Source organism: Drosophila sulfurigaster, chromosome 2R, assembly GCF_023558435.1.
Source record: "Drosophila sulfurigaster albostrigata strain 15112-1811.04 chromosome 2R, ASM2355843v2, whole genome shotgun sequence".
In the NCBI taxonomy this organism is placed as follows: domain Eukaryota; kingdom Metazoa; phylum Arthropoda; class Insecta; order Diptera; family Drosophilidae; genus Drosophila; species Drosophila sulfurigaster.
The window spans coordinates 11,233,706-11,258,931 of record NC_084882.1 but is presented as its reverse complement, the minus strand read 5'-3'; the positions used below and the strand labels follow the sequence as shown (position 1 = coordinate 11,258,931).

Here is a 25,226-nt window from a genome sequence, read left to right as displayed (position 1 = left end):
CACTGACTCCTATTAACTCTCCCACTCTCAGCAGATTCCCCTGAAGACGCCCAAGTCATCGCCTCAAGTCATGGAGGTCATCTCGTGCTCCTCGGATGGACCTTCGCCCGTTGCAGTTGCTGCTGGCGCCACAACCAATGGCAGCAGCGGCGTGCCTCCTAAAGTGGAGTTGCAAGCAGCATCCGCAGTTGCCGATCCCTACGAGCGACAGACGGTGCTGATGTGGGGCACCACTCAGTCGAGCGGTGTGCCGCTCAACAGTCGCATTGCAGCCACAGCTGGGGGATCGCCGCATCGCAGCACTCCGCTCACGAATGGCATCAGCTATGCCAACAACAACAACGAGCACGAAACTGCGGCAGCAGCCAAGTGGAATGGCAACAAGGAGCTGAGCGGCAAGTCAACGAGTGCCGGCACACCTGAGAGCTATCAGTTGCAACACGACGACTCCGGACTCTACTCGGCCTCCTCGCACACCACATCGCCCCAGCAGCAGCAGCAGCAACAACAGCAGCAGCAGCAGCAACAGCAGCGTGGCATTGGCAGCAATGTGAGCAACTCGAGCAATACTGAGCACCACGTCCACCAACCACAACCGCCCAGCTGCGCCGCCGCCAATCATCAGCAATCTTCGCAGGCAACGCACAATCATCACGCTCATCCTCACGCACACACGCTGCACCACCAGCAGCAGCAGCAGCAACAGCAGCAGCAACAACAGCAACAGCAACAACATCAGCATCCACATCCACATCCGCATCCACATCAGCATCAAGCACATCATCAGCACCACGCAGAGATCACCGCATCCGCCACGGCGGCAGCCACAACGCCGGCGTCGGCAGCAGCCACCGTTGCAGCAGCAACAGCACAAGCAACCGCTAATGGCAGCGAGGTATGGACGCCAGCCAGCTACACGCAGTACTCGCAGTACTTGGCCTATCACCACCACCATCACCACCACCACCATCCGCACCACCATCCGCATCACCATGCGGCGGCCACGTCGACGCCTGGCCACCAACTGCACCACCACCACCACCATCATCAGCACGGCCAGCACACGGCAAGCCGCTAGAATGCACCATCACACCACGTAGAGCGCACCACAACAGCACCACCAACAACACACACCACAATGCACCACTCAAGCACCAACCAACAAAACCAAGAAACAAAAAAAAAGAGTGCTAGTTTGACTAACCCATAAACTCCCCACTTAGATCCTAATCACCACTCAACAACTGCAACAGCAACAGCAACAGCAGCAACAACAGCAGCAGCAGCAGCAACAGTTGGCGGTTTATCCGCTGCACCACCAGCAACATCAGCTGGAGTCGCCGCCCAATTGCCGCACACCGCCAACGCTGCCAGCGGTAAGCAGCCTGCTGAGTGGTGCCGCCGACGCCGTTGCCATCTCGCCGTACCAGCAACTGGCCATTGTCTCGACGACAACATCAGCGCCAGCAACAGCAGCGGCAGCAACACCGCTGATCATCTGCTCGGATGACTCGCTGCAGGCGCTGAGCAACAGCTCTGCGAATGCTGCCACACGTGGTGCACGCAAAGCAACCAAAAGCTGCAGCAGCAACAACAACAACAACAGCTACAGCAGCAGCAGCAGCAACATCTGCATCACCAGCAACATCAGCCAAATTACCAGCAACATCACACACAGCATCTGCTCTATCCGGCCAACATTACCGCTCACACGGCTTTGGCCTATGCCCCGCCCCCGGTGAGTGCTGGCGGCGCCTACATCGATGGCAGTCCGCTGCTCTCCTTCTCGGAGGTGACCAACACGCTGCTGAATCAGTAAAGGAGACGAGAGCAACAACAACACCAACACCAACACCCACAACCCAAAGCACACAAAAAGACAACAAACAAACATGTTCAACAGTTTTGCCAAAATGTGGACTATGACTATCGTATCTTCCATAATATCAACCCACACACACACACACACTCCTCTCACTCACACACACACACACACACAAATAAGTACACCAGAAAAAATTACATTACTGCAGACCAGTTATATAGGTTTTAAATTTGGTAGCTTGAAAACAAAGAGCCTTACATGAATGTATTTGAATTCTAAAGCATTGATCTATGATTGCAACGATTCACTTTAAATTATATATTGAATATTGAGATACTTCTTACTTTCTTGCATAAGACTATATGCATATTTTCTATAGTGTAAGAAATTATAAGCCTAACTAAAGTATTTTCCTTTTAAAAAAGCTCAGATCTTGTTACTTATTGTCAAATTGAAGAACCATAATGATACTTTTTAGAAATAACTAACCAATGATTTGTTCTTTTAACTAAAATTTGATTATTATTGCTAAGGAAAACAATTTTACTTACTTTTTTCCGCTTCGAATTGATAATAATAACTTTGTTTCCTTATTAATGTACTCTACTTTTTATACCGCAAAATCAATATTAATCTACCTCCACTTAAATCCAATACATTGCCAATAAATGGTAAAATTTATATTAACCCAAAACAAATACATTCATGTAAGGTTCGTTGATATTAAAATAATCTCAATGCAATAGTATTATTTAAAAAAAGTGAAAAGCAAGAAAATGTTTTGAAATAAGTTCCGTGAGGCGTTTCTTAAGTTGATCCTGAGTAACACACAATATTTACGAAAAATAATTCTATTTATTTTACTGTGATAATTTATATAAACAATTGTACACTCAACCAGTTAGACAGGCAGGTGAGCAAGATATTCGTAATAACCATTCCAATTGAGAATTCCTGCACATAAGTACATGAACAAATAAACAGTTTCAGTTGTAGTTACAACCAAAGATTTTATTCTAATATAAAACATAAACTAATAATACTACATAGCATTGTATCTATCTATGTATAAATACGTATTTGTACTCTTATATTGTAGTATAAAATGATCAATTCATTGGCTTCGGGTTGTTGCGCCAAATTTAAGTTACATTTTTCAGGCACTTGGAAAGTTAATGAATAATCATAAGAGTGGGAAAAGTAAATCGAAACATTAATGAATTGCAATTAAGTGCTTAAGTAGCTGTTAAGATTAAACATAATTAATGTATTTACAAATATCAAAATGCTTATATTAATATGATTATATTTAATAACATTAACTGTAATTAGATTGTAAATGACAACAAATCGAAATGCAAGTAAATGTAATTTTCATGATTCCTATCGTTTAGCATGTAATTCCTTAGCTGAATAATCCGAGAGTGTGTATATTTAAAAGATTTCTTGAATTTCTAGTCGCCCGCATAAAACATTTACTATAACCATATACAATATAAATATATACTATATATATGATACGTTTACATACAATATAAAATAAAAATTATCCAAGTAATTCAATTGTACATTTCACAATTTGTCTGCCGTGAGTAAAAGCTAAAATTATACAATAATATTTGCTAATCGAATTCCATATAAATTATTTGATGGTTACCATATATTTATATACTTACTTAACTCACGCGCAAATATGTTGTCGTATGTAATTTACGAGTTTTAGCTTAATAAACATTTCTAAATATTAAACTACAACTATTAGAAAGTGCATGTACTCGTAAAGCGCATATCCAAACAATCAGAGATGAAATAAAACTAGAAAATATTCAATCGATACATGATGTTTGTTTTTATTTAAATTTAAAATAAAGAAACCTCATTTCAACTGCTTCAAGTCCACAAAACTGATTGTCGTATATCTTCTATATATCAATGAACTAAATTTTCAGACAGACAGACTGAATCGTCTTACTAATTAAGAATATCCATCGTTTATGTCTCAGAGACTGGTTCAAATATTTTCCATTGATAAATTTAATTTAAATATAGCAATACTATGCGTATATCCAAAAATCCTTATAATCGACCAGTTTTGACCATAGAAGAGAGTTATCTATCATGGCAAACTATCACTATACAGCTTGTAATGCGCCGCTAGATAAGGTGATTGTACTCAGATATGCCAGGCCGGCCAAAAATATAATCAAACATTTATTATTTTTTTAGTTTTCTTAAATTATGCAACTCCTTATATATAAATAGCACTGTCGTTGATGAAAATCTTTTATAATTTAATAATAAACATTACGATTTCATTTTTACTTCTATTCATTAGGAACAATTTTAAAGTTTGTCATTCAGTGTTTACATTATATTGATTTAAATCTCAAGTGTTACCGCCATTGTTAACTGTTAGGGCTGCAGCACAAAACACCTGCTTTACTCAACACTGCTTGCGTCGTTTTACAACACACAAGCGCAGCGATTAATCGTTAAGCTGTATCGATATATCAACACTGTGGCGCGCATGTTTGAATATGTTTTATTTTATTGGTAATCCATCGACTTGATGAATTTTGTGGCTTGAGCTACTGAAAATTGATTTATATGCCTATGAATATTTGTTGTCAGTGCAATCAGCACAGCTGCTGCATTTTTCATGGGCATGTCGACCGCAAACAAAAAGAAAAACCACAAACTGCATTATGTTGCAGCTTAATTGGAGACTTTGCTGCTTTAATTGACAACAACAAACAAACACTCACAAAATGCCTTGATTGACACCTTACATTAAACCCTTGCGGTGTAGGTGTAGGGTATTCAAGAGGTAGCTCTGACTATGTTTATCTCCAGTTGTTTAATCTGTTAATATTATTGTACAAATTTCAAAGGAATTTGATAGTTGCAAATAATTTAAAAGTGTTTATATTTTGCGAGAGGATTAAGTATTTAGTGTTCATTGTTGTATTGATTGCTTATCATAATCTTTTTCTTCTCTTTATGCTTAGCTAAACAGCAGCAGCAGCAGCAGCCGAAGCAAATACGCAGATAATAGAAAATACGCATCAATAGCGCTGGCGTGGAGTGAAGTTGTATTTATAAAGGTTTAATCATCCAACAGGCGCCACAATGGAAGCACACCTATAGAGTAAGTAATCATATGTGGGTTAAGATATTGTTGTTGTTTCTGCTGATGCGGCTGCTGCTGCTGTTGCTTTGCTATTGTTGTAGCCGTTGTTGTTTGCGCTCAATATTAAATGTTTGCCATAGGCAAGCGTCGATCATCATTATTCCAAGTGCACAGTATGTACATCAATTTGTATACAAAGTTATTGTATTCAATGTACGATTGTCTATAAGTATATATGTATGTGTGTGTGTGTGTGTGCATGTGTGTACAAAGACCAATTAATCATGTACTCTAATTTCTATATGCAATACATCATTGAACCAAATTTTAGGTGGAATTCGACATTAGCATTGAAAATACTTGTAGTTTGATGGCTTCATTGTTGAAGTGGCTGCCTCAGCCGCAGCTTCAGCTTCAGCCTCAGCCTCAGTTTCAGCCGCAGCTTCAGCTTCAGTTTCAAGCCACTTGCGATCGGTGGTGATGCCTTCTGGGCCTACGGAAAACAACGGCACTTGCTCCCGCTTCATTGCCATTTGAAGGTCAAGTTAGGCAGGCAACAATGAACAACGTACATCGACAACAATAGCAAACAAACTCTTTTTTTTTTCTTCTCTTTTTTGTCATTTCAGAACATGTGCCGAACCTCCGAAATCACTTGAACATACGAAAACCAAAGCAGAGTGTGGGTTCATCCATACGAATTGATCATCGAGGAGGCGCAGAAGGTGCCAAAGATATCATCTATCATACTCTACCACGAAAAACATGAAGTATTCGTCATAGAAGGCAATAGGTGTTTGCTTATTAACAGGTGGAATGAGACGATATTTCAGTTATCTCAAGTATTCGAAATTACCCTTTAATTAGTAAGATTATCTATAAAACTGAATTACTCATCATGATTAATACAAGTAGTGCAACAACTAAAACTAAAAAGTATACATTCAACTTATTTAAATTTAAGTCAAAATGTATACATTTTTCAAACTTGTTTTTTGTTTTGCTTCAGGCAACTTAATCAAGTTTTATATTTGAACTTGCAACGACATTATTTTTTGTAAATATTTTACAGTGCAACGAAAAGAAGTATAACATAAAATCGAATTTAATTAAAAAAATATTTGAATAAAATTGTATTTAAAATATGTATATATTTTCACTCGTTGAACCCAACAAATTCTTGATGCAAGATTTTAATCTTTAAATAAGATCTTATAAATTAAAATGCAAGTTTTGTATAAAAATCTTGTTTTAATATCTTTTCTGCAAAGCACCCAGCGCTAGTAAATTTACACTACATTATAAATTAATTTGTAGTCTAAGCCTTATAATAACATAAATAAATAAATATGTATCTTTTCTACCAAAAAACTTTGTTTCCATAATTGAATTTTTAAGATTGCAAAGTTCTTAAATTGCATTCTAGTTTTCAATCTAGATTTTATTCACTCTGTGTACTTAAGTAAATATCTCTGATAATATAACTTTGTTATAGCTTAAATTAAGACAAATTTACTGAGAAGTATTTATTATTATCAAATTGAATACTTTGCTTCGAAATAACAACTTAATGGTATCTATTACTTTATTAACTTTAAATACCGTAATTAAACGAACGCGAGCCAAAGTAATAAATTAAGTGGCTTATGAGATAATGTTGTGATAGTTGAAATTAATAGTCATTAATTATACATGTACATCATAAGTTTTTTAAAGAATAAGACTCATCTCTATACTCTGAGTAAACTTTGCGCTAAAGAATTTACTCTGAATGTCAAAAAATTGGTTCGATTCGCTCATCAACTGCAATCAAGGTTTTCGTATCTCACCTTGGACATTTTTATTACGCGTAATGCGATGCCATTCTTGTTCCAATTAGAACATGGTTTACGATGAGCGTAATTGATCAAGAACAGATACAGCGGTGATTATACGTATAATTTTCTTGTATTTCGTAATAATAATGTGAGAGTGATTGTTTTTGTTCGCGCATTGTTTTCACGCTTGCTGCAGAGGGTGTCTAATTTTATATAGCGTGGCAAAGTTGATGACAAAAGCAACCGCAACAACAATAATAACCATAATAATAATTCGTCCATCCTCGAGGGTAGACAAATATTGCTTTTTAACATATAGTATTGTGTTTAGCTGTGTGTATTTTGTTGGCCATTGTCTGGCTTGGTGTAGTTCGTGTCTTAAGTGTTTCGTTTTGGGGCATCTCTTCTAATAGATAGCCGCAAAGCAGAAATGGAGCCACAACAATTAACAAAGTGTGCGCCGTTTGTTTATTTGTTTACTCATTTGATTTACTTAACGTTTTCATATTTTTCTTTTTTGTTTTGTTATATTTGTTATTGTTGTTATTGCTGTTCGCATTTCATTGTATGACCTTTAATAGATCGTGTTATACATTGTGCCATGGGCCATCGGCGAGTGGCAGCCGATGCCGATAACGATGCTGATGCTGAAGATGCAGCACAATTGAACTTCAACTTTGATGGCTGTTGTAAGTGCAATAAATGTTACCAAAAGGTGATAATCTTGGCTTATTCAGTGCTCTTGATATTGCCCGCCTGCTTGCTTGCTAACTGTCTGAATGTTCGTCCGTCTTTCTGTCTTACTGTCTTTCCATCTGCCTAGTGGCTCGATCCAAGCGCTATCGTCACTTAAGGTCAATGATATGGCAAGCTGACCGCTCGCTTAGCCGGATGACTCCGATGGTTTGCCTGCGATCATCATTCAACTGAGGCTTCGACGCTGACCTTGCAGCATTGTTGGCTTTGACAAATTTGTAGCACCAACAGAAAGCTACAAGTATAAAAATTGCCACTTAATGTCGCTCGCTATGTGACCGGATGCGCGGCTTAGAAACTCGAACTTGGACTTGCAACTATCCATTCGATGTAGGCAACCACATCGCAAACACAAACAGCGACAGATACAGCAGAGAAGCAAAGGCGAAGGCGAAATTGTTTACACAGTTAGCTCAACGTTTATTTGACTTTTGACTGCGAGTACTCGCAATCGACAATTGGACGCACCTCATTGCGTATGCTCAAACACTCGTTACACGCTATTCACTTAGCTGGCCATTGTGTGGCTTGACATGTGTTGTGGCGTCGGTGGCGTATACGCAATATTTTTTTGACACTGTGCTAACTACTAAATGCTAACTGTTATCAGTGTCGTGATGAATGACTCGGCTTGCCAACTAACTGTAGATAATGTCGAGTCGCCTCGCGTCGTGTACTTTCCATTTTTCATGCTTACGATCAGCTTTTGCCTGCGGCTTTGTGTCGCTTCAAATAATTTTTAATCAGCGTGTGAATCTCGATTTCTTGTTGTTGCTGCTTCAATGAGACCTTGCGAAATTCAAGAAAAGATACGCGCGCGCACAAGAGTCGAGCGGTGACTTAAAGCTATCAACATGAATTATGCCGAATTGCACCAATTTAGCAATTAAACATATGTTGTGCCCCATTGAGACGGAGCGAGAAAGAGGCAGAACAAATGAGCTAACATAAATGGCAACCCACAATTGTTGTTGCTATTTCTGTTGTTTTTCTTTTATTGCTGTGACCTTCAAGAGAATCACACGCCTTCATCTTTGGCTCCCCCGTGAGCGCATCGAGAACAGAGAGCGAAAGAGCGAGAGAGAGGTGCGAGAGATGATGTCGATGACACACCTCACCGGCATCTTGTTCCAATACTCGTTACTTAGGAGTAGCATTCTGCACTCATACGTTAATACGTACATTCTCATTGCATTGTCAAAGTATTACTATGCCGTACTTTTGGCCCCACACCTTTTCTTGATTTCCATTGAACCCGTTGACATCGCCGCTAATTGCCAAAAGATGCGGCAGGCAACCAACAAGTGCAGAGCAAACTCGTGATATGTAAGAACCAAAATCTAGCATTCACACGAAAATATTCTTAAATACTAACTAAATGCTCATTATGCAGCAAATCGGATTCAATTCAAATAAATATATAGCCAAAAGCGAACTTGAGACTCTGCAGATTCTTCAGCTTCGGCAGCCATAGAAAATGATTTCAGCAAAGACAGATAGAGAGATCGACAGAAAGATATATTCATCAACACAACTGAGATAGACAGCTAGATAAATACGTAGTTCCAACAACACTGAAGTGTGTTTAAGATAGTTATCTGTGAGGTGCAGAAAATAGTTCCGAAATATAAATGTATCTAGACTGAAGATACAAGAGACGCTTAATTTAAGCTAATTTACAATGGAGATACATCAGTAGCAGACTGAATAACAACTCAAAGTGTTGATAGTTCATATACCTAATTAATGACATTCATTTATTTTAAGGTAAATATCAAATTGGGTAAAGTTCTTTTAATCTTATTACCAATTCATTTTTGTCAACTAGCATAGCCAACTTTCAATTTTGTTGAATAAGAGGATCAATAGATCAAAAATTACAGTCGAATGTGCTCGACTGTGAGATACCCGCTATCCAATTTGAATAAAAGTAAAACAGTGCAGTATAAATTTTAAAATATACCGAATTAATATATCGCAAGAATACTAAAAATTAGTTTAAAGTCTAATTTTCGTATATTAATACAGCACTACATTCAAAATATTTCATAAAGTAGGAAGTATTTATTGAATAACTTCTACCAGTTTTATCCAATCGCAATCAAATTTTCAAGAATAATAAAGAATAAAGTTATTATTGTATGTAACAAAAATTTCTAGCTTCAAAATTACGCTTGGCGAGAGGGCTTGGCAAAAGTTTTAAACCAACTTAATCTACTTGCAAGTATAAAAAGTGCTGTAGATAATTATAAAATAATGGCTCTCTCTTATGATTTCTGAGATCTAAGTAAGTACCGACAAATGAACAAACAAATAGACGGACATAGTTATATCTTCTCGGCTGTGAGCGCTGATCAAGAAAATATATAATTTATAGGGTCGGAGATGCCTCGTTCTACCTGTTACATACATTTCCTGCCAACACAAAGTTTTAATACCCTTCTACCCTATGGGTAGCGGGTATAAAAAATGTTAAATGATTTCAACATTTACTTTTTTATTTTGTGTTCTTCATAATGACTTCAATCTAAGATGCCCAAAAATCAACAGAGCAATAGTTGTTTTAGTTTTTTTATCCTACTATATAAATGATTTAATTATTAATTTAAGAAAAAAACAGCGGATATTTATTTCCCTGCTTAACACCTCACTTGTTAAGTTAAGAAATAATTACGAAAATGTTAAATGAATTCAACGTTTGTTTACTTTTATTTTAATTTGTGTTCTTAGATCTTCATAATGAGTCCAATCTGACACCGTTTATTAAGTGAATACATAATTAGGTACCTGAGAATAAAGAGTGTGTCTTTGAGTTGCTGATTCATTCGCGAAATGAAGCACAACATTGGGTTTCCTAAAATTAATTGCACTTGATATCTATAAATAAATCATTAAGTGCAAGTTTAGTTCCAGTAAATTAGATTGTAAATTGCAAATGCTCCTCGCAACGAAATCGTCACATGTCGCTGGCAATTAGTTGACCTTAAACTGGGCTTTTTTCTTTTCGTGGTGATCGTGTGCCAAATGGAAGTAACTGAAATACAACTACTATTACAATTGCAATTACTACTGTTACCACTGCTGCTGATGATGATGATGATGATGATGAGGATGATAATGGTGGCGATGGTGGGGCAAGTGGTGCAAGTCATTCCTCACCCAATTTCAAAAGATATTAACTCATACTCACACACATCTATCGATCCATCGCATCTACATACGAGTTGAAGTATTTGTTGTTGATGTATCCAACGCCTTTTCAGAGCCAAACAAATCCGGCGCTAAGACAATTCAAATACTTGTGGCATTCAGTTAACGGTTCGAATTTCACTAATAACCAAGCAGTTCGATCTCGGCTTTGGCTTTTGATTGCCACAGCGAAGGTCGCAGCTGTAAATTCAATTCAAATATGAATTACATTTACATTTGTTTACCTTAAGTAATTGCTAACGAATTGAAGATGGACCCACATATTACAATTACAATTACAATTACAACGACGTTTGCTTTGTTTTGTGGCTCGTCGTGCTGCTTCTGAATGATGATATATGGGTTTTATTTACATAAAGGTATGCCACAGTTTAGAAGGACGCACCTTTTGACCCTCTAAAGTACACATACTTTAAGCGTGAGTTCTTTTTCAGCATTACCAAAAATGCACAATTGATTACAAAGTAAGAATAGAGTATGATTGCAAAATAAAAACTTACTTCAATCTCTATAAGCAAGCGTTGTGTGTAGAATAATTATTGATAGATTTCATTGATTTAAGTCTGTGCATAGCTTTTACTTCCCATGTAGATTTGTTCCAGACGTTCTTGTTCTCACATTTTAAAAGCAATTTTACACATAAAGTTTAAAAGAAAAAAAGCAACATCAAATTTCAAATATGAATAGCAAAGAGAACGGTCCTGGCGCTAATTGCAATCAAAGTTTCGATGATGACAATTGCAGCAACTATTCCGGAAATTCCCATGTGAGTGCACGACCCGGGCCGGATATGCACTCAAGTATCGAAGGAGAGGAGGAGGATGAGCAACCGATACGTGTTCGCGACATGATCAATCTATATAATTATGCCACACAAAAGAATCAGGAATTGGCCCAGGCCAAGTCCATCTACTTTGGTTCGAACTTGAAGGGCATCGACATGGAGGCACCTCAGCAGCAGCAACAGTTGCAACAAGAGCAGGAATGTTGCAATGGCATTTACCTCAATGTTCCAGTCAACGATAGTCAACAACCCGGTGGCAGGTGATTAAAAAATGATCAGCTAATTACGTTTGCTCCAATTTAATACACAAAATTTATTAGCCATGTATACAAGAGTAAACCGGGCAATTTTCACTTAACCACATCAGATGATCAAACATCAATGCAACAATCGCTGCAGGGAGACGGTGCGGGCGGTGAATCGATTGAGAAATCATATCAAAGCAAGACCACCATAAGGCGCACCGAACAAGGTAAAGCACGAATGAAAAAGAAGACCTTTACTTTTCGAATGCATTTTGCAATCATCTTAAATATCGAATTAATCATTGAGATACAGATCGATTCTCATGGCTCATCGAATCATTCTTCCGCAGGCGTACGCATTATTATCGACATCTTTTTCGACAAACAAGAGCATGACATTGATATCATCGGCAGCCGCGTGGAGACAGACATACCAGAGAGTCGCATTCTGGCCGAGTTCCAGCAACACTCGTTGGCAATGCGCTCACAGCAATTGAAATCGAACCAATCACCGAATGTTTAAATGTTAAATGGTGTTTCGTATTTTCTATTTTGTTTCGTTTTATCTTTTCTTTCCTGCTTTTGTAGAACGCCGCAAAATTTCATGTTACGTATACGCAACGATGGACTTTTGTTTGTTTGAACAACATAAAGATACGCGTTCATCATTGAATTTTAAATTTACCGTTTTTCTTTTATTTTGATTTTTTTGTTTTCGCTAAAGCTTTGACTTCCTGCCCAGCCGCAGCCCAGCAGCAGTCACGATCAAAAACACACAACAAAAAAAAAAGAAAAGGAAAACAAAAAGCCAAATAATAAACGCTGCATTGAAAGCATGAGCGTCAGCATCAGCTACAGCTTCATATGAATGTGAACCTAGAAATTCAATGAGGCAACACGTCAGACCAGCCCCAATTGATGCAAACCCCTAGCCGAAAAAGAGTCTTGTACACAGTTCTTTCTTGGTTTTTCCTCACGACAAAGGGCTTTGAAAGGCGGCAAAACAAGCAAATAAACGGCATGAATTGAAAATGGAAATCTCCTCTTACAAAACTCACTAAAAACTGTAAGCTGTAAACTGTAAAATGAAAACTGAAGACGAAGCTGACTTCGACGCCAACGCCAGAGATGATGACTGCATGGAGTACTCGTTGTTGAAGTGCCTAGAGTTTTACCTTTCGTAATCCGCTGCCTCTAATCTCACTTGGATCTCTCCATCTGCGGTTGCTACTCTTCTCGATTGCTCTATTTAGCCAACTGTTTGGCGATCCAATAAATTAGGCAAATAAACACACAGCATTTTGGTGAAGGGTTCAACGTAAACGGTGGCATACCCGACGCTAATAACCCCAATCCCCCAAACTGAGCTGTGCTGTGTACATTGCAAATGGAAATCAAATTGTAGCTGCAATGTTAACGCTTTGTTGACTGCTCAACTCTGGCTCTGAGTCTAACGTTGAATATGGCTGGCTCTGACGTTGGCTCTAACTGTGCTGCCCACTCGGCAACATTCAGACGAACTTTGCAGCAGCTTTGCCTTCGGCTATTAACGAAGATGTTTGACGCACAGTGGGCGTAAATCATAGCAAAACTACCAGCAATTCAACTCACAAAATCATAGTAATTGTGTGCATATTTTATCTAATTATTAGTTGTTAATTTTTATTCAAGTTTCTATTTTAATTTATGAACATATCTTTTAAGTTGAAAAATGAATAAAATTCTACTTTATTTTCTTTGTGAAGCAGTAGTAGCTTAAAAGTTAATTTTCGGGAAAAATTAAAACAAACATTCATATATTCTTAGTAATTTTATTTAAATCAAGAGTAGTAGGAATATTTGTTTTAGAAAATAAACATGACAAATATCACATTGATAAATAAATGCATATATATCTGGATTTTAATAAAATGATATACAAAAAAAATAATATTTAAATATTAATAATCTATGTAGTTTTATTTCTTATAAAATATAATAAAAATATTTCACTTAATGTGAAAATAGTTATTAAACCATAAATGTACTATTTTAACTTTAATTAATTTCAACCATAAGATAGAAGAGTATTATCACAGAAATTATTTTATAAGGAAACAAAGGAATGCTTCTGTAGGGTTTTTATTGCTTTAGTTGTAAACCTGTTATATTGTAAACCTTACTGTATACTTAATAATATTTTCTATATATTGATTTGGTATATTATAAATATAATACCTCACTGTTTTGCGCGCATCTTACTACAAGTTTAGCAAACCTTGCCCCACTGTGCGTTGATGATGACGACGATTGCTTGGCGCTTCTTTTGTGCTGCGTCTAGCGGGCGGACTTCGCCAGCGGCCTAATGTGAATTTTAAGCCAAGTTGAGTGCATTCAGAGGCATCAGTTCTGTTTGAGACGTCGTTCGATGTGGTTGCCGTAGCGGCAAAAATACAAACAAAAAAATAAACAAAAAAATAATCAAATACAATTGAACTGAACAACAGAAAGATACAGCGATTGAGATACAAAAAAAAGTAAAGCGCGCGTCGTTTGAAGTGCAAGAACGGGCAAATCTTGCAACAGTGTGGCATCGATAGGCATTAAGTGTTAATGGCATACCGTAATAAATATATAATTTATGCCAATTGAATTTTAGATGTTCGATGTTTGAATCTTAAAACATCAGAGCATCAACATCGTCATCGTCATCGACATCGTCGGCATCGTGATTAAAACCAATTTGGCGCGTGTGCTCTTGACTTTGTTTCGGTTTTTCAACTTCTATATCGGTCTGACATTTGATCTTTTGGGAAAGATCAGCAGCGATGTGTAATAGAACAAACCAGACATAACATATGGAATATTATTCATAGCCCCACCTACTCAGCACTTAATTTGTTGTTGTCCAACTTTTAAGTCGAAGGTAATGCCATAAAAAATCCAATCTGATTGCCTCCTCAACTTGCTATCTTAATAACTTCCTCTCAACAATTAGACACAAAAAACGAGAAGAAAAAATGCCAACTATGGATGGGCTAAAGTCGTAATCAACCTGTAATGCCAGCTAATTGGTACAGTAATTGTTATTGTTGTTGTTGCAACATTAGCAATAGCTACAGCAGCTATTTGACTGCAGCTTTGGGTTTATAAGTTCGTAAAATGCTCTTTCTGTGGAAATTTGCTGGCAAAAATGTCAAATAGGCTTTGTAGTTTGGTTTTGCTGCCAGGCACAAAAAAAAACGACGAAAAAAAAGAAACACAGCAACAACTGCAACAGCAAAACGACGTCAATAAAAAACGAAACCAGCATCACGAGCTGAGGATAAAGTTGCATCAAATATTTGTTGCAACTTGCCGTTTGTTGTCAGAAAGGTCAAGACAGGGAAATACCATATCGAATCACGGGACCTCAATTATTCGAAGAAGCCAACGCTGTGGATGCAACCAATCGATTGTTGCACGCACAAAAATGTGATCTTGTAAATAGATTAAATAACCCAAACATCCGCCCAATCGATATTCAAATTAAATATCCCAAAAATAGTTAATCCGATTATTTGTAGTGTAATTCAATCTAATGAATTTTTAATGCGCTTCTTTCGTTACGGTCGCTGTCACTCAAGGAAATCAAGTCAAAGTCATTTTGTTTCATAAAATTTGACAAGATAAGTTGAATACAAATTTATAAACCAGACTGCATTCTGACCTCATGCCAATTAAATTTTAATAGCACCTACCCCTGCATTCATCCAGTCCAGTTTGCAGGGTATTCATATGTAGTTCAAAGTTCAACTTGGCTTATTTGGAAAGCTTGGAAAGCATCAACAACAACTGCATTTGTCTTGCACGACAACAGAAAACAGTTTAATCTATTCGCAGTGTTTGTGTTTCTGTGTGTGCGCGAAGTTGCAAGGTTGCAAAATTGAATTGTAGGTGGAGGTCGAGGCAGAGGCAGAGGCTGGGGTAGGGGCAGAGTCTGAGAGGCACGGACACAGAAGTTGGGGCAACAGCATCGGCAGAGCGGCAAATGCGTTGCTAATTCTACCAGCCATAAAATAGCAACAATTTATGCCGCTTCGCTGTCAGTCAAACGATTGTAATTGTGTTTGTTTTCGTTAACATTTTTTTCGCTTTTTGTTGTTAAATTACAATTAATTACGAACTTGGCCAAATTGAAATCGAAAATTGTTTTCACCATGGAATTGCGTCGTCGTCGTCGTCGTCTTCGACCATTGTTAAGAGGGCTTTATGTGGAAAGTATTGTAAATCGACTTACGCAAAGATTGACAACAATTCAGCCATAATTGGGGAGTCGCTTTCCAGCAATTATACAATATCTCGAGCACTTACGCTATTTATTTAACACTTTCAGTTATATATACAATATAATTAACGCCCAACCAAACAAATTGACAATTGATTCGGAAGCCACAAAAAATAAAAAGGAAAAGAGAGAAGAAACACTAACGAAAATGAAAGATTTTCGTATTTTGGGTATCGCATTATTCTGCTTCACGCTATTTTTGGACTGTGAGGTAAGTTTCTTTGGGATTTAAGCCCAGAGGCATATGAATATATCTATTATAATATATTATATATTATGTTACTCATTTACTATTATGACTTGTGATCCACCTTAAAGCTATGCAACTCATCTCTTGATGTTGTTTGGGCACGTGAGCTTAGAAATGCAAATTTCAAATTAATTTTTATTGAAATTATATAAAGATTTAAACATTGTATTTATTTCGCCATAGCGACTGCAGTAATTAATTGTTTAAATAATATACAAATAGCTTACAGTCTCACACTTGTTCTCGCTCGCGTATGCTGTGATTAATTCATTGAGTCGCTCATCAATTCGCCTTGTTTTGCGATCGAATCTGGGCAAAAGTTCGGAATGCTTTGCATCAGCAGATAAATCACTTACTGATTGTAAGCAATCACAATAAAAAGATCGTTAACATTTCATTTACTTACAATCAATTATCACATTGTAAGAGCGACATCAAATCGTGTTATTAATGCCAAGTGTTGGCTATAACCGTTGTTTATTATCAATTTTAACGATACTCAAATTCTGCGGATTTTTGATCATTTTCCGAATCCTAAAGTTGATGTGCAATTTAGTAAATAAATTTTAGAAAACTACAGCTGCAAATTTTAGCAAGTAAGAAAGCTACAGTCAAGTATACTCGACTGTGAGATACCCGCTATCCATTTTGAATAAGAGCAAGACATTGCGGTATTATTATTAAAATATGCTACATTTATGTACCGCAAAAATACATAAATATACCTAAGGCTATATTTGGTATAGTGCTAACTTAAAAATATACTATAGAGTTAATATAATATATCAGATTGTTAGCCAAAACAACTAAGTTCGTATTACTGTAGGATTTTTCTATTATACAAATGTATTTCTTAAATAACTTTTATAATTCTTATCCAATACCAGCAGGAGTCATAAATACTGTAGTCCTTAATGTATGTACCGAAAATTGATACTTTTCTTCGATATTTTTTCGATTTGCGGTGTCGAAAGTGGGTGTGGAAAAAATTTTAAACAAACTTGATCTGCATGCAAACAAATCAAGTGCTATATACAAAAATTATATCTCTATCTCGTATATCCTCTGAGATATAGATGTTAATATCAACGGACGGACAGACAGGCAGACGGACATGGCTACATCGCCATTGACGCTGATCAATGATATATATACTTTAACTTTCTATATACTTTAACATACATTTGCTATAGGCTCAATGTTATAATACCCATCTACCCTATGAGTAGCGGGTATATTCATAGTTGAGAGGTTTCTTAATCTGATATAACTTGTTGTGCACATAATTTAATTTAGCATATTCCGTGATGCATTATCTTCCTGCGAGAATTAATCGCATGCTAAACACTTTTATCTATACAAAACTTATCACGTACAAGCAAATAATTAATACTTTATTCTTATTGATCATCGAACTGACTTCAAGTATACCTCCCCTCAACTTTCTTCTGCACACATTTGGGCAACACTTTTGAGCATTTATGTTAATTACTCTCATTCCGCAATATGTGCTGCCTGCCTGCCCCATTAAACTGTCCGTTAAAATGCTGTTTATAATTTTGCAAAATTCGCCCCCCTCTTTGGCCCCTTGTGGCAACTGGACATACCGATGGCCCCTTCAACTTTGACAGCGTTTTTCATCCACTTCTTCTACTTTAGTTTCTTCTACTGCTTTGACTTCGACTTCGACTTCAGATTCAGCTTTTGGCGGCTTCTTCGTGTTTATCTTCTTTTGGCGTCACTTCCCAAGTGCTTTTGAGCAACGGCGGAAAATGTTGTAATTTTGCGCTCTTTACGCTTTGTTTCATTTTTAATTTATTCTATGGGTGTCTATGTGAGTGCACCTACTACCACCATTCATTCATTCACACACATGCCACAGCAAGAGCTAAAGCAACAACAACAACAACAACAACAACAACAGCAACTACGACAACAATATTAGCAAAGGTCTTCAAGCATATTAAAACAAAGACGCAGTCGCTGACGTTGACCAAGTGACCTTTTTACTGACACTTTTGCACCACCGCCGCCACCACCAGCACCACCACTAACAAACAACAATAACAGCAACAGCAATAGCAACAGCTTTTAAAATAGGTTGGAAAAAAAGTTCGCAGCTTCTTTTCGCTTTCAAACAAGAAATTAAAATAAAAACGAAAAAAGAAAATGAAAAACGTTGAGGTTGAAGTTAAAGTTAAAGTTAAATTTATGAAGTTGAGTAATAGGCCATTCGACTCGGCCAAGGCACATAACACACAAATAGCACTAAAACATTCCGTCAAATTGTAAACAGTTAAGCGGCCAAATGAAATGCAATTAACTATTAAAATTGCCAACAAGTTTGCACAGCTTGAGATCAAGTATACGCCATGTTATCCATCAGTAGCAAACATTTTTGTTTTCTGTTTTTGGAATGTCAAATTGCTTGAACTTTCTGCACACTCGCCTTTAGCTCCCACTAAGCAATCAAACAGCTTCCAGAGTGAGTTCTCTGATTTACCGGATGCCTCTGCTCGTAAACATTGTCTGACAATGCCCTTATACAGCAAATGCAAATCAATGTGATGCCCACAGAGTCTCTCTCTCTCAAATGAATGCTAATCACATTGCCTTAAAAGTGTGCGAGCGTAGCGAAATGCCGCAATACAAAAGTGTTGAGAACCATTCAGAAGACAAATCGAGACTGCTCCAGTTCATCGCTGATGAACTGTAGAAATACCGAGAAATCAAATTAACATTTATGCTAGACCAAGAAAATATAAAATAAATTGTATGATTGTATTGTATCAGTCTTTTAGATATCTCTGCTTGTAGTGGAGTAAGCAATGGAGATAATTCTATAAAATGGTAAAAACCTTTTAATAAAATATGAACAAATTTTAGTACTTGTTGTGATGACCACATAACCGTAAAAATGTTTAATTGAAAGAAAAGTATTTGCGATTTAAAAAAAATGAATAATCTGACTATATTAATGTGAGTTAAGGAATTCAGTATAAATAATATTCACGTTAATAGCTGTAATAATAAATAATAATGTTCAGTAATAGCTACAGCAAAAAAAATATTACTTGTCGCACTAGAAACCGGAATATACAGTAAGCATTATAAGTGTTGTAATCTATAATGCAATACTACATATACCTGCAAAATAAAGAAATATTTCTAAATTCATTACTTAAAAATTTATTTAAAAACAAACCAAGCACATCATTTAAATCAACTTATATTACATTAAATGGATATATAAAAAAAAAAATAGCTAGAGATTTTATGATTTTTATAATGAACCACAAACTATCTGAAAAACAAAACCACAAAAATGAAAATTGTGCTATTGCTAAATCCGCAAATTGATCACTATAAACCTAAACTCCCATTACAAAAGCACATTATTTACAGGGTATGTAACCACAAAATTGGTACACATTTTAAATGTTAATTCTCATAATCTGGGGCATCATAAATTGCCAAATATGTTTTACTCACAAGATGTCATCATTTGAGAATTGAGACAAAGTCAAAATTATAAAATTGTAAGAAATATCCGTTGGTCTATTAGCTCATTACTATATTATATTTTGTGGAATTTACAGAGAATTGAAAGTTTACTGAGGAATTCAAAGGGATTAGCAAAAAACTCAAGACAAGTTTTATAGAGAGGAGAGAAAAAAACATCGTTTGTCCAGCAAATGATTTTTTTGTAGTGTTGTTTTTGTAATATTATATAAGGTTTTTGTCAAGTTGTAGGGCTGATGTGTGTTTTGTTATATTGTTTTGTTTTTTGTTTTTTTTTTCGAGTGCTTGGGAAAATATTTTTGCCATTTTTCACGGACTCTGCATGAACGGCACGGAAGCTTCACACGTCGCAGGCGAGAGACCCAGTGGCAGATTTCGATAAGTCATTGGGCTATAATTTGCGACTGCTAGCGACAACATCTGAACACTTTTTCTATATAATTAAAGAAAAGACAAAAAAAGCATCCATACATGCATATGTCTATACTATATACACACATACATATATAGAGATCTCGAGGTGTACACAAAGTTGACATTTCACACAATAGCAGCAGGTCGCATCGCATTGAACGTCTGTTGTATGTACGTGTGTTGCAAGCAGCCGTGGCAGCATGTGCCAAGTTATGACATCACTTCAATTCATCAGTTGGTCGGACCACAGCCGGCGGCAGCAACGAGTACTCGTTTTAGTACTCATGCCAAAGATATTGATCATCCACGGGTATCATTTGTTTTGATGCGCTAATAGCTTTTCCGCTTGAGAAAGCCCACGTACGTCCATTCTCTTCGCAGGAAAACTTGCAGCAACCAAACAAGAGATTAGCTGTGTATGAGTAGCAAAATTTAGAAGTATCAAAATTTATATTTATTATGTGTGGGCACTCAGCGCTGCGCTAATTAGAACAAATTTTACTCTCAAGGTGAAATATTTCATTGATTTCCATTAAGTAGACATATTAATAAGCTATATTTATAACTATTACAATGCATCTTATTTTAGATTCTAATTGTAATCGATGATTATAGTAAAATTTCACTGCCATGGTCATTAATTTATATTTATACATTTTTGCAAGTTACAAATTTGCGAATTTTCAAGCGGTGATTCATTGAATAGAAATATTTAAGACATATTAATTTAACGCATATTAACACCCTTGTCAAATATAAAGTCATATTATTTTGCCCATTTTGTCCAAAGGTCAATTATAAATGCTGCATTGATTTCCAAGAAATGTTTATTTAAAAGAAAACACCTTGAAAAATATCAGCAATACTTATAACTTATAAATGCAGCTAAATTTATGTATGAATAAAGTAGCTGTTAAAAAAACCATTTCATTCCCATCTTCATCTTCTTGGTAATAATATTTCTCTAATTTCCAAGAAGTGATTAATTGAAATGAAAGTTCTCATCAATATTCAAAAGTACCACAACTCATATTAGTTGAGTCGCCAATTGGCGAAACATTTTTTTTTTTTATTCAAAGATCAGTTCTAAAAGTTTCTCTGATTTTCTAGAAGTGAAAATAGTCATATTTATAAATATCATATTAAGTAAGTTGCTGATTAAAAACATTTCATGTACAAGCCTAAGATCAGATCCAATAGTTTATCTGATTCAATCAATAAATTGAATAAAGAACTGGTAGCAAACTCAATGTACTTTCCTTTTTTGTCTAGAGATCAATTCCAAATATTTCGCTCATTCCCAAGAAGTGATTAATTGACAAGAAAACTCTAAAAAAAAGCACAAAAGAACTAATCCGTAGGAATAACAATACTTTTAAGTATCACATATTAATTGCAAAGCTGATTAGAAACTCATTTCCCTTTCAAGGTGAACACACGCTTGTGGTTGCCTTTTTTGGAAAAAGATCAGATCCAAAATTTAGTTTCTAAGAAAACATGCACGCCAATTGAAAACTAAATAGTAAAATGAATTTAAATCTATAATTATGAAATAGTAGTTTTGTCTAAATGAACCGCAGTTAAGTAGAAAACCAATTCGATTTATTATTATTGCTTTCACAGTGCCAAAATGCCAACACTGTCTCGAGTGGCCCACGTCAGATGCAGAAGACTTCGTTCTCGTGCTCAGGTCGCCCCGCTGGCTACTATGCGGACGTGGAGACAGGCTGTCAGGTGGATAAACAAACACAGCAAGCAGCTCAAGTTATTCACAATCTAATCACGCTCGCATCTCTTAGGTGTATCACATGTGCGATGGCCTAGGAAGGCAGTTCAGTTACACTTGCCCGAACACGACGCTCTTCCAGCAGCGCATGCTCATCTGCGATCACTGGTACATGGTCAACTGCTCTAAGGCGGAGAGCAACTACGCTGCGAATCTTTTAATAGGTAAGACAATTCAATTAGTTACTCAATTGTGGATGTAAGATTGTGTTTAAACCCACCTGCAGGTCAGCGTGATAAACCCTTTGTTAATGATGAGGAGAACAATCTGCGCACGCCACGCCCTGATCTGCTGGATCGTCCTTATGCACCTGATTATGGCGGTGAATCCTTCAGAAGTCAATACAAGGTAAGTGACAGTACAAGTATGTTTAATGCTCATTCTGATTCGGCTCTTCTTGGCTTCCTCAGCAACTGACGCCCAGTCAAAATCAAATACGCGACGACAGCACAAAGGGTTCCATCAAACTGGATGCGCAGTTGGCACAAAATGGACAAACTCGCTGGCGCATTCCGCCGCCAAGTCGCACCATTCTGCCACCAGCCTATGAGCCACAGATTGAGCTAACCAGCAGCACATCCAGACCAAGATCAAGCACCACAACGACAACCACAACTACAACAACCACAACTCGCAGACCCAGCTCGACAACAAAGCGCACTGAGGCGCTGCATCAGCGCAAGTCCACGTTCTTTATCGCAGAGCAGGATGCGGATGATTTGGGCACCAGTCACAGCACTAGATACAACACTTCTGCGGACTTTAACTCGGTAGAGCTGGCAGCGGGCAAGAAGGACACGAAACCGGTGAAGTTCATCAAGCCGCCATCGAAGATCTACGAGCCACCTTTTGTGTACCCTATCTACAATCAGGATGATGCACTGCAACAGCAGCAGCAGCCAGCAACCGAAACATTGCGCACTTCGTCGGCAGCTCCATTCACGCGTTTCACTGGCGCTGTCAGTGGTGCAGCGGTGGTCAGCACCACAGCGCGTCCTTTGAGTCGACCAACCACATTTGCCGGCCAGCCCTTCTCCTACTCCACGCTGCCGACCACAGCGAGCACTGCTGCAAATAGCTATCGGCCAGCTGCTGTTGCTGTGCCGCTAGAGACGCGCACGCCAACGCCAGCGCAGAGCTTCCGCCTGGTCACGCCCTCAGCTACTGCTGCACCTCGAGTTTTACCGCTGAAGGCGGAGCTGCCGTTCAACGATCTGTTGCCGCCTTACGTGGAGTTTGTGCCACACGACATTGCCACCACGCAGGGTCCGCCCATTTACTACGAGTGGAAGGTGCCCGCCAATGGCCTGGAGCCACCCAAGTTGGATCCACCAATCGGTGTCGATGGTCGCGAGTATCCCGAGACAACGGGCGACTACACAAGCAAAGGGCACAAGCAGGAAAGCTTCAACAGCAAGCTGAATGATCTGGCCAGCCAGAGTTCGCTGACCAAACGTTTGCCCAGCTCGCGTTCCATCAAGACCAATGAGCTGCCCTCTGTGGTGGCCACTGAGAAGGCCCAACGACGCTCCGATGTGGTTGCCACTGGCAATGCTGCATCCACGGACATTACACAGCTGCGCAAGCAGTTGCTGATACCGGAGTACGCATTCCCATTGGAGCAAATCGGACGCACTGGCTACGCACCTGGCTCGAGTGCCGCTGGTGATTTGTACAATTCGTTTCAGCTGAAGATTCCCGAACGTCGCAGCAGCAGCTTGAACAGCGCCAGTAGCAGCAGCAGCACTGGGATCTCAACAAAGGGTAAATGGTTTGGCGAGAATCCCAAGTGTCCCGAGTGCCATCCATCGTTTGTGCTGCCCGGCACCTGCGAGCCCTGCCTGCGTAGATAGATTTACGATATGTCTTACATTTAGTTCAACACAGCAACTACAACAGCAAACAGCAACTACTCCTAGTATTAGACGACATCCTAAAGCTTTTCTTGCACGTTCGATTCTACACCGAGATCAACTCACAGCTGACTCTGTTAGTGCATCAGCTGTCGCTGTAAATGAGATGCGAACTGGAAAATATACTGAAAACTTGTATTGCAAATAATCGATAGTTATCGATTACTGAGGACGGTGCAAAGTCGAACTTGTGAGCGGAGCTTTAACAAACCCACATCCCACGCCCTCTTCTAGCAGAGGGATGGTGCATCTATCATGCATTTAAATGTTAATTTTATTGTATATTCACAGTAATAATAATGCGCATTAAATAGTGTGTAAAACTAAAGTGTTGCTTTTCATTTTATTATTCATGGTCTAATTATGATTTCCTAACAAAAGTGATAAGTACAATTTTCAACATAAAAGTTATATATTCAATAATTGTGTATTATTTAACTCCACATTTTATTTGTATATGCCAAGAAGCTTTAAATATGATATAGTAGAAATATCAACTTTAGTCATTTTATATTTTGAGAGATTGCTTGCGTCTTACCAATTGCAATGGTTCCTTAGTCCATATAACAAACGTTTTGAAGTTACTTGATTCTCTATTTTAGTTACGTCTTTATGACATGAGTATGAAGTTTGGTCTGAATGAGTTTTCACTAAAGTGTGATATTACGGCATTTGAAACCTATAAACAAAAGTATTTTAGCGCAAACAAAAAAAGTTGTTGTCGACACTGTAACATAAATAAAGTATTATATTTCATAGTTGATAAACTTGAGTGTAAGTGTTGGAAAAACTTTCAGAATCGCATATCTGATAAATTAGGCATATATGCATATTATCACCTCAATAGATTGAACATTTAAAATGATTATGTACAATATTAAAAAATGCAAGAATTTTTAACGTAATCATTTCTTTTCATTAAAGTTTTCACTTTATTTTGCAGAGGTTAGTAAAGTATAAAAGATTCTTTGAATACTGTAGTATTTAATTCTAAATAAAGTTTTGAATGCTACATTTAAATTAAATTTTTCTTTCATCTCATAAAATAAAAAATATGAAAAAAAATTTCAAAACTAATCCCAGCCTATTTACAAGTTTGTGAGTTATACTTTTAGGCGCTAGTTCGTTGCCTAAGTCTTTCGTTTGTATGCTGGCAACGCTGTGCGGTGAAAAAGAGTCGCAAGAGATGAAGAGAATCACTTCTCTGCAGAGAAAAGTATACACAAAGAGCAGCGAATTACTCACCAACACCAACACACATGTGTCGA

At 37.5% G+C, this 25,226-nt stretch overlaps 3 protein-coding genes and 1 long non-coding RNA gene across 8 annotated transcripts in view; 3 read left to right on the top strand and 1 right to left on the bottom strand.

Annotated features, from left to right (window-relative positions):
• LOC133837681 (circadian locomoter output cycles protein kaput) overlaps positions 1-2,189 on the top strand; it is a 42,240-nt gene extending 40,051 nt beyond the window's left edge. The window contains exons 7-8 of one of the 4 annotated variants that reach the window (XM_062268528.1): positions 32-895; positions 1,224-2,189. In XM_062268528.1, the coding sequence (XP_062124512.1) occupies positions 32-895; positions 1,224-1,742 (1,383 nt within the window). In that variant the 3' untranslated portion in view covers positions 1,743-2,189. Of the gene's footprint in view, positions 1-31 lie in introns of all 4 variants that reach the window. The other 3 variants (XM_062268524.1, XM_062268527.1, XM_062268526.1) reach the window with 3 other exon arrangements.
• Positions 2,190-10,214: 8,025 nt separating this feature from the next.
• LOC133835599 (uncharacterized) lies at positions 10,215-11,128 on the bottom strand. 2 transcript variants are annotated; one of them, XR_009893612.1, is made up of 2 exons: positions 10,688-11,128; positions 10,215-10,562 (listed from the first exon to the last, which is right to left on the bottom strand). It is a non-coding gene; the product is annotated as an uncharacterized LOC133835599 (long non-coding RNA). The 2 variants fall into 2 exon arrangements; XR_009893613.1 differs by having other exon boundaries at positions 10,719-11,128.
• Positions 11,129-11,291: 163 nt separating this feature from the next.
• Positions 11,292-12,447, top strand: LOC133835595 (uncharacterized). Its single transcript, XM_062265604.1, has 3 exons — positions 11,292-11,782; positions 11,843-11,994; positions 12,118-12,447. The coding sequence occupies exons 1-3, from the start codon at positions 11,418-11,420 to the stop codon at positions 12,288-12,290; spliced, it is 690 nt and encodes a 229-aa protein (XP_062121588.1). The 5' UTR covers positions 11,292-11,417; the 3' UTR covers positions 12,291-12,447.
• A 1,698-nt stretch (positions 12,448-14,145) lies between these two features.
• Positions 14,146-24,286, top strand: LOC133837371 (uncharacterized). The gene is made up of 6 exons (XM_062268109.1): positions 14,146-14,672; positions 16,122-16,284; positions 21,883-21,993; positions 22,059-22,209; positions 22,272-22,393; positions 22,456-24,286. The coding sequence occupies exons 2-6, from the start codon at positions 16,222-16,224 to the stop codon at positions 23,896-23,898; spliced, it is 1,890 nt and encodes a 629-aa protein (XP_062124093.1). The 5' UTR covers positions 14,146-14,672; positions 16,122-16,221; the 3' UTR covers positions 23,899-24,286.
• The last annotated feature ends 940 nt before the right edge of the window (positions 24,287-25,226 follow it).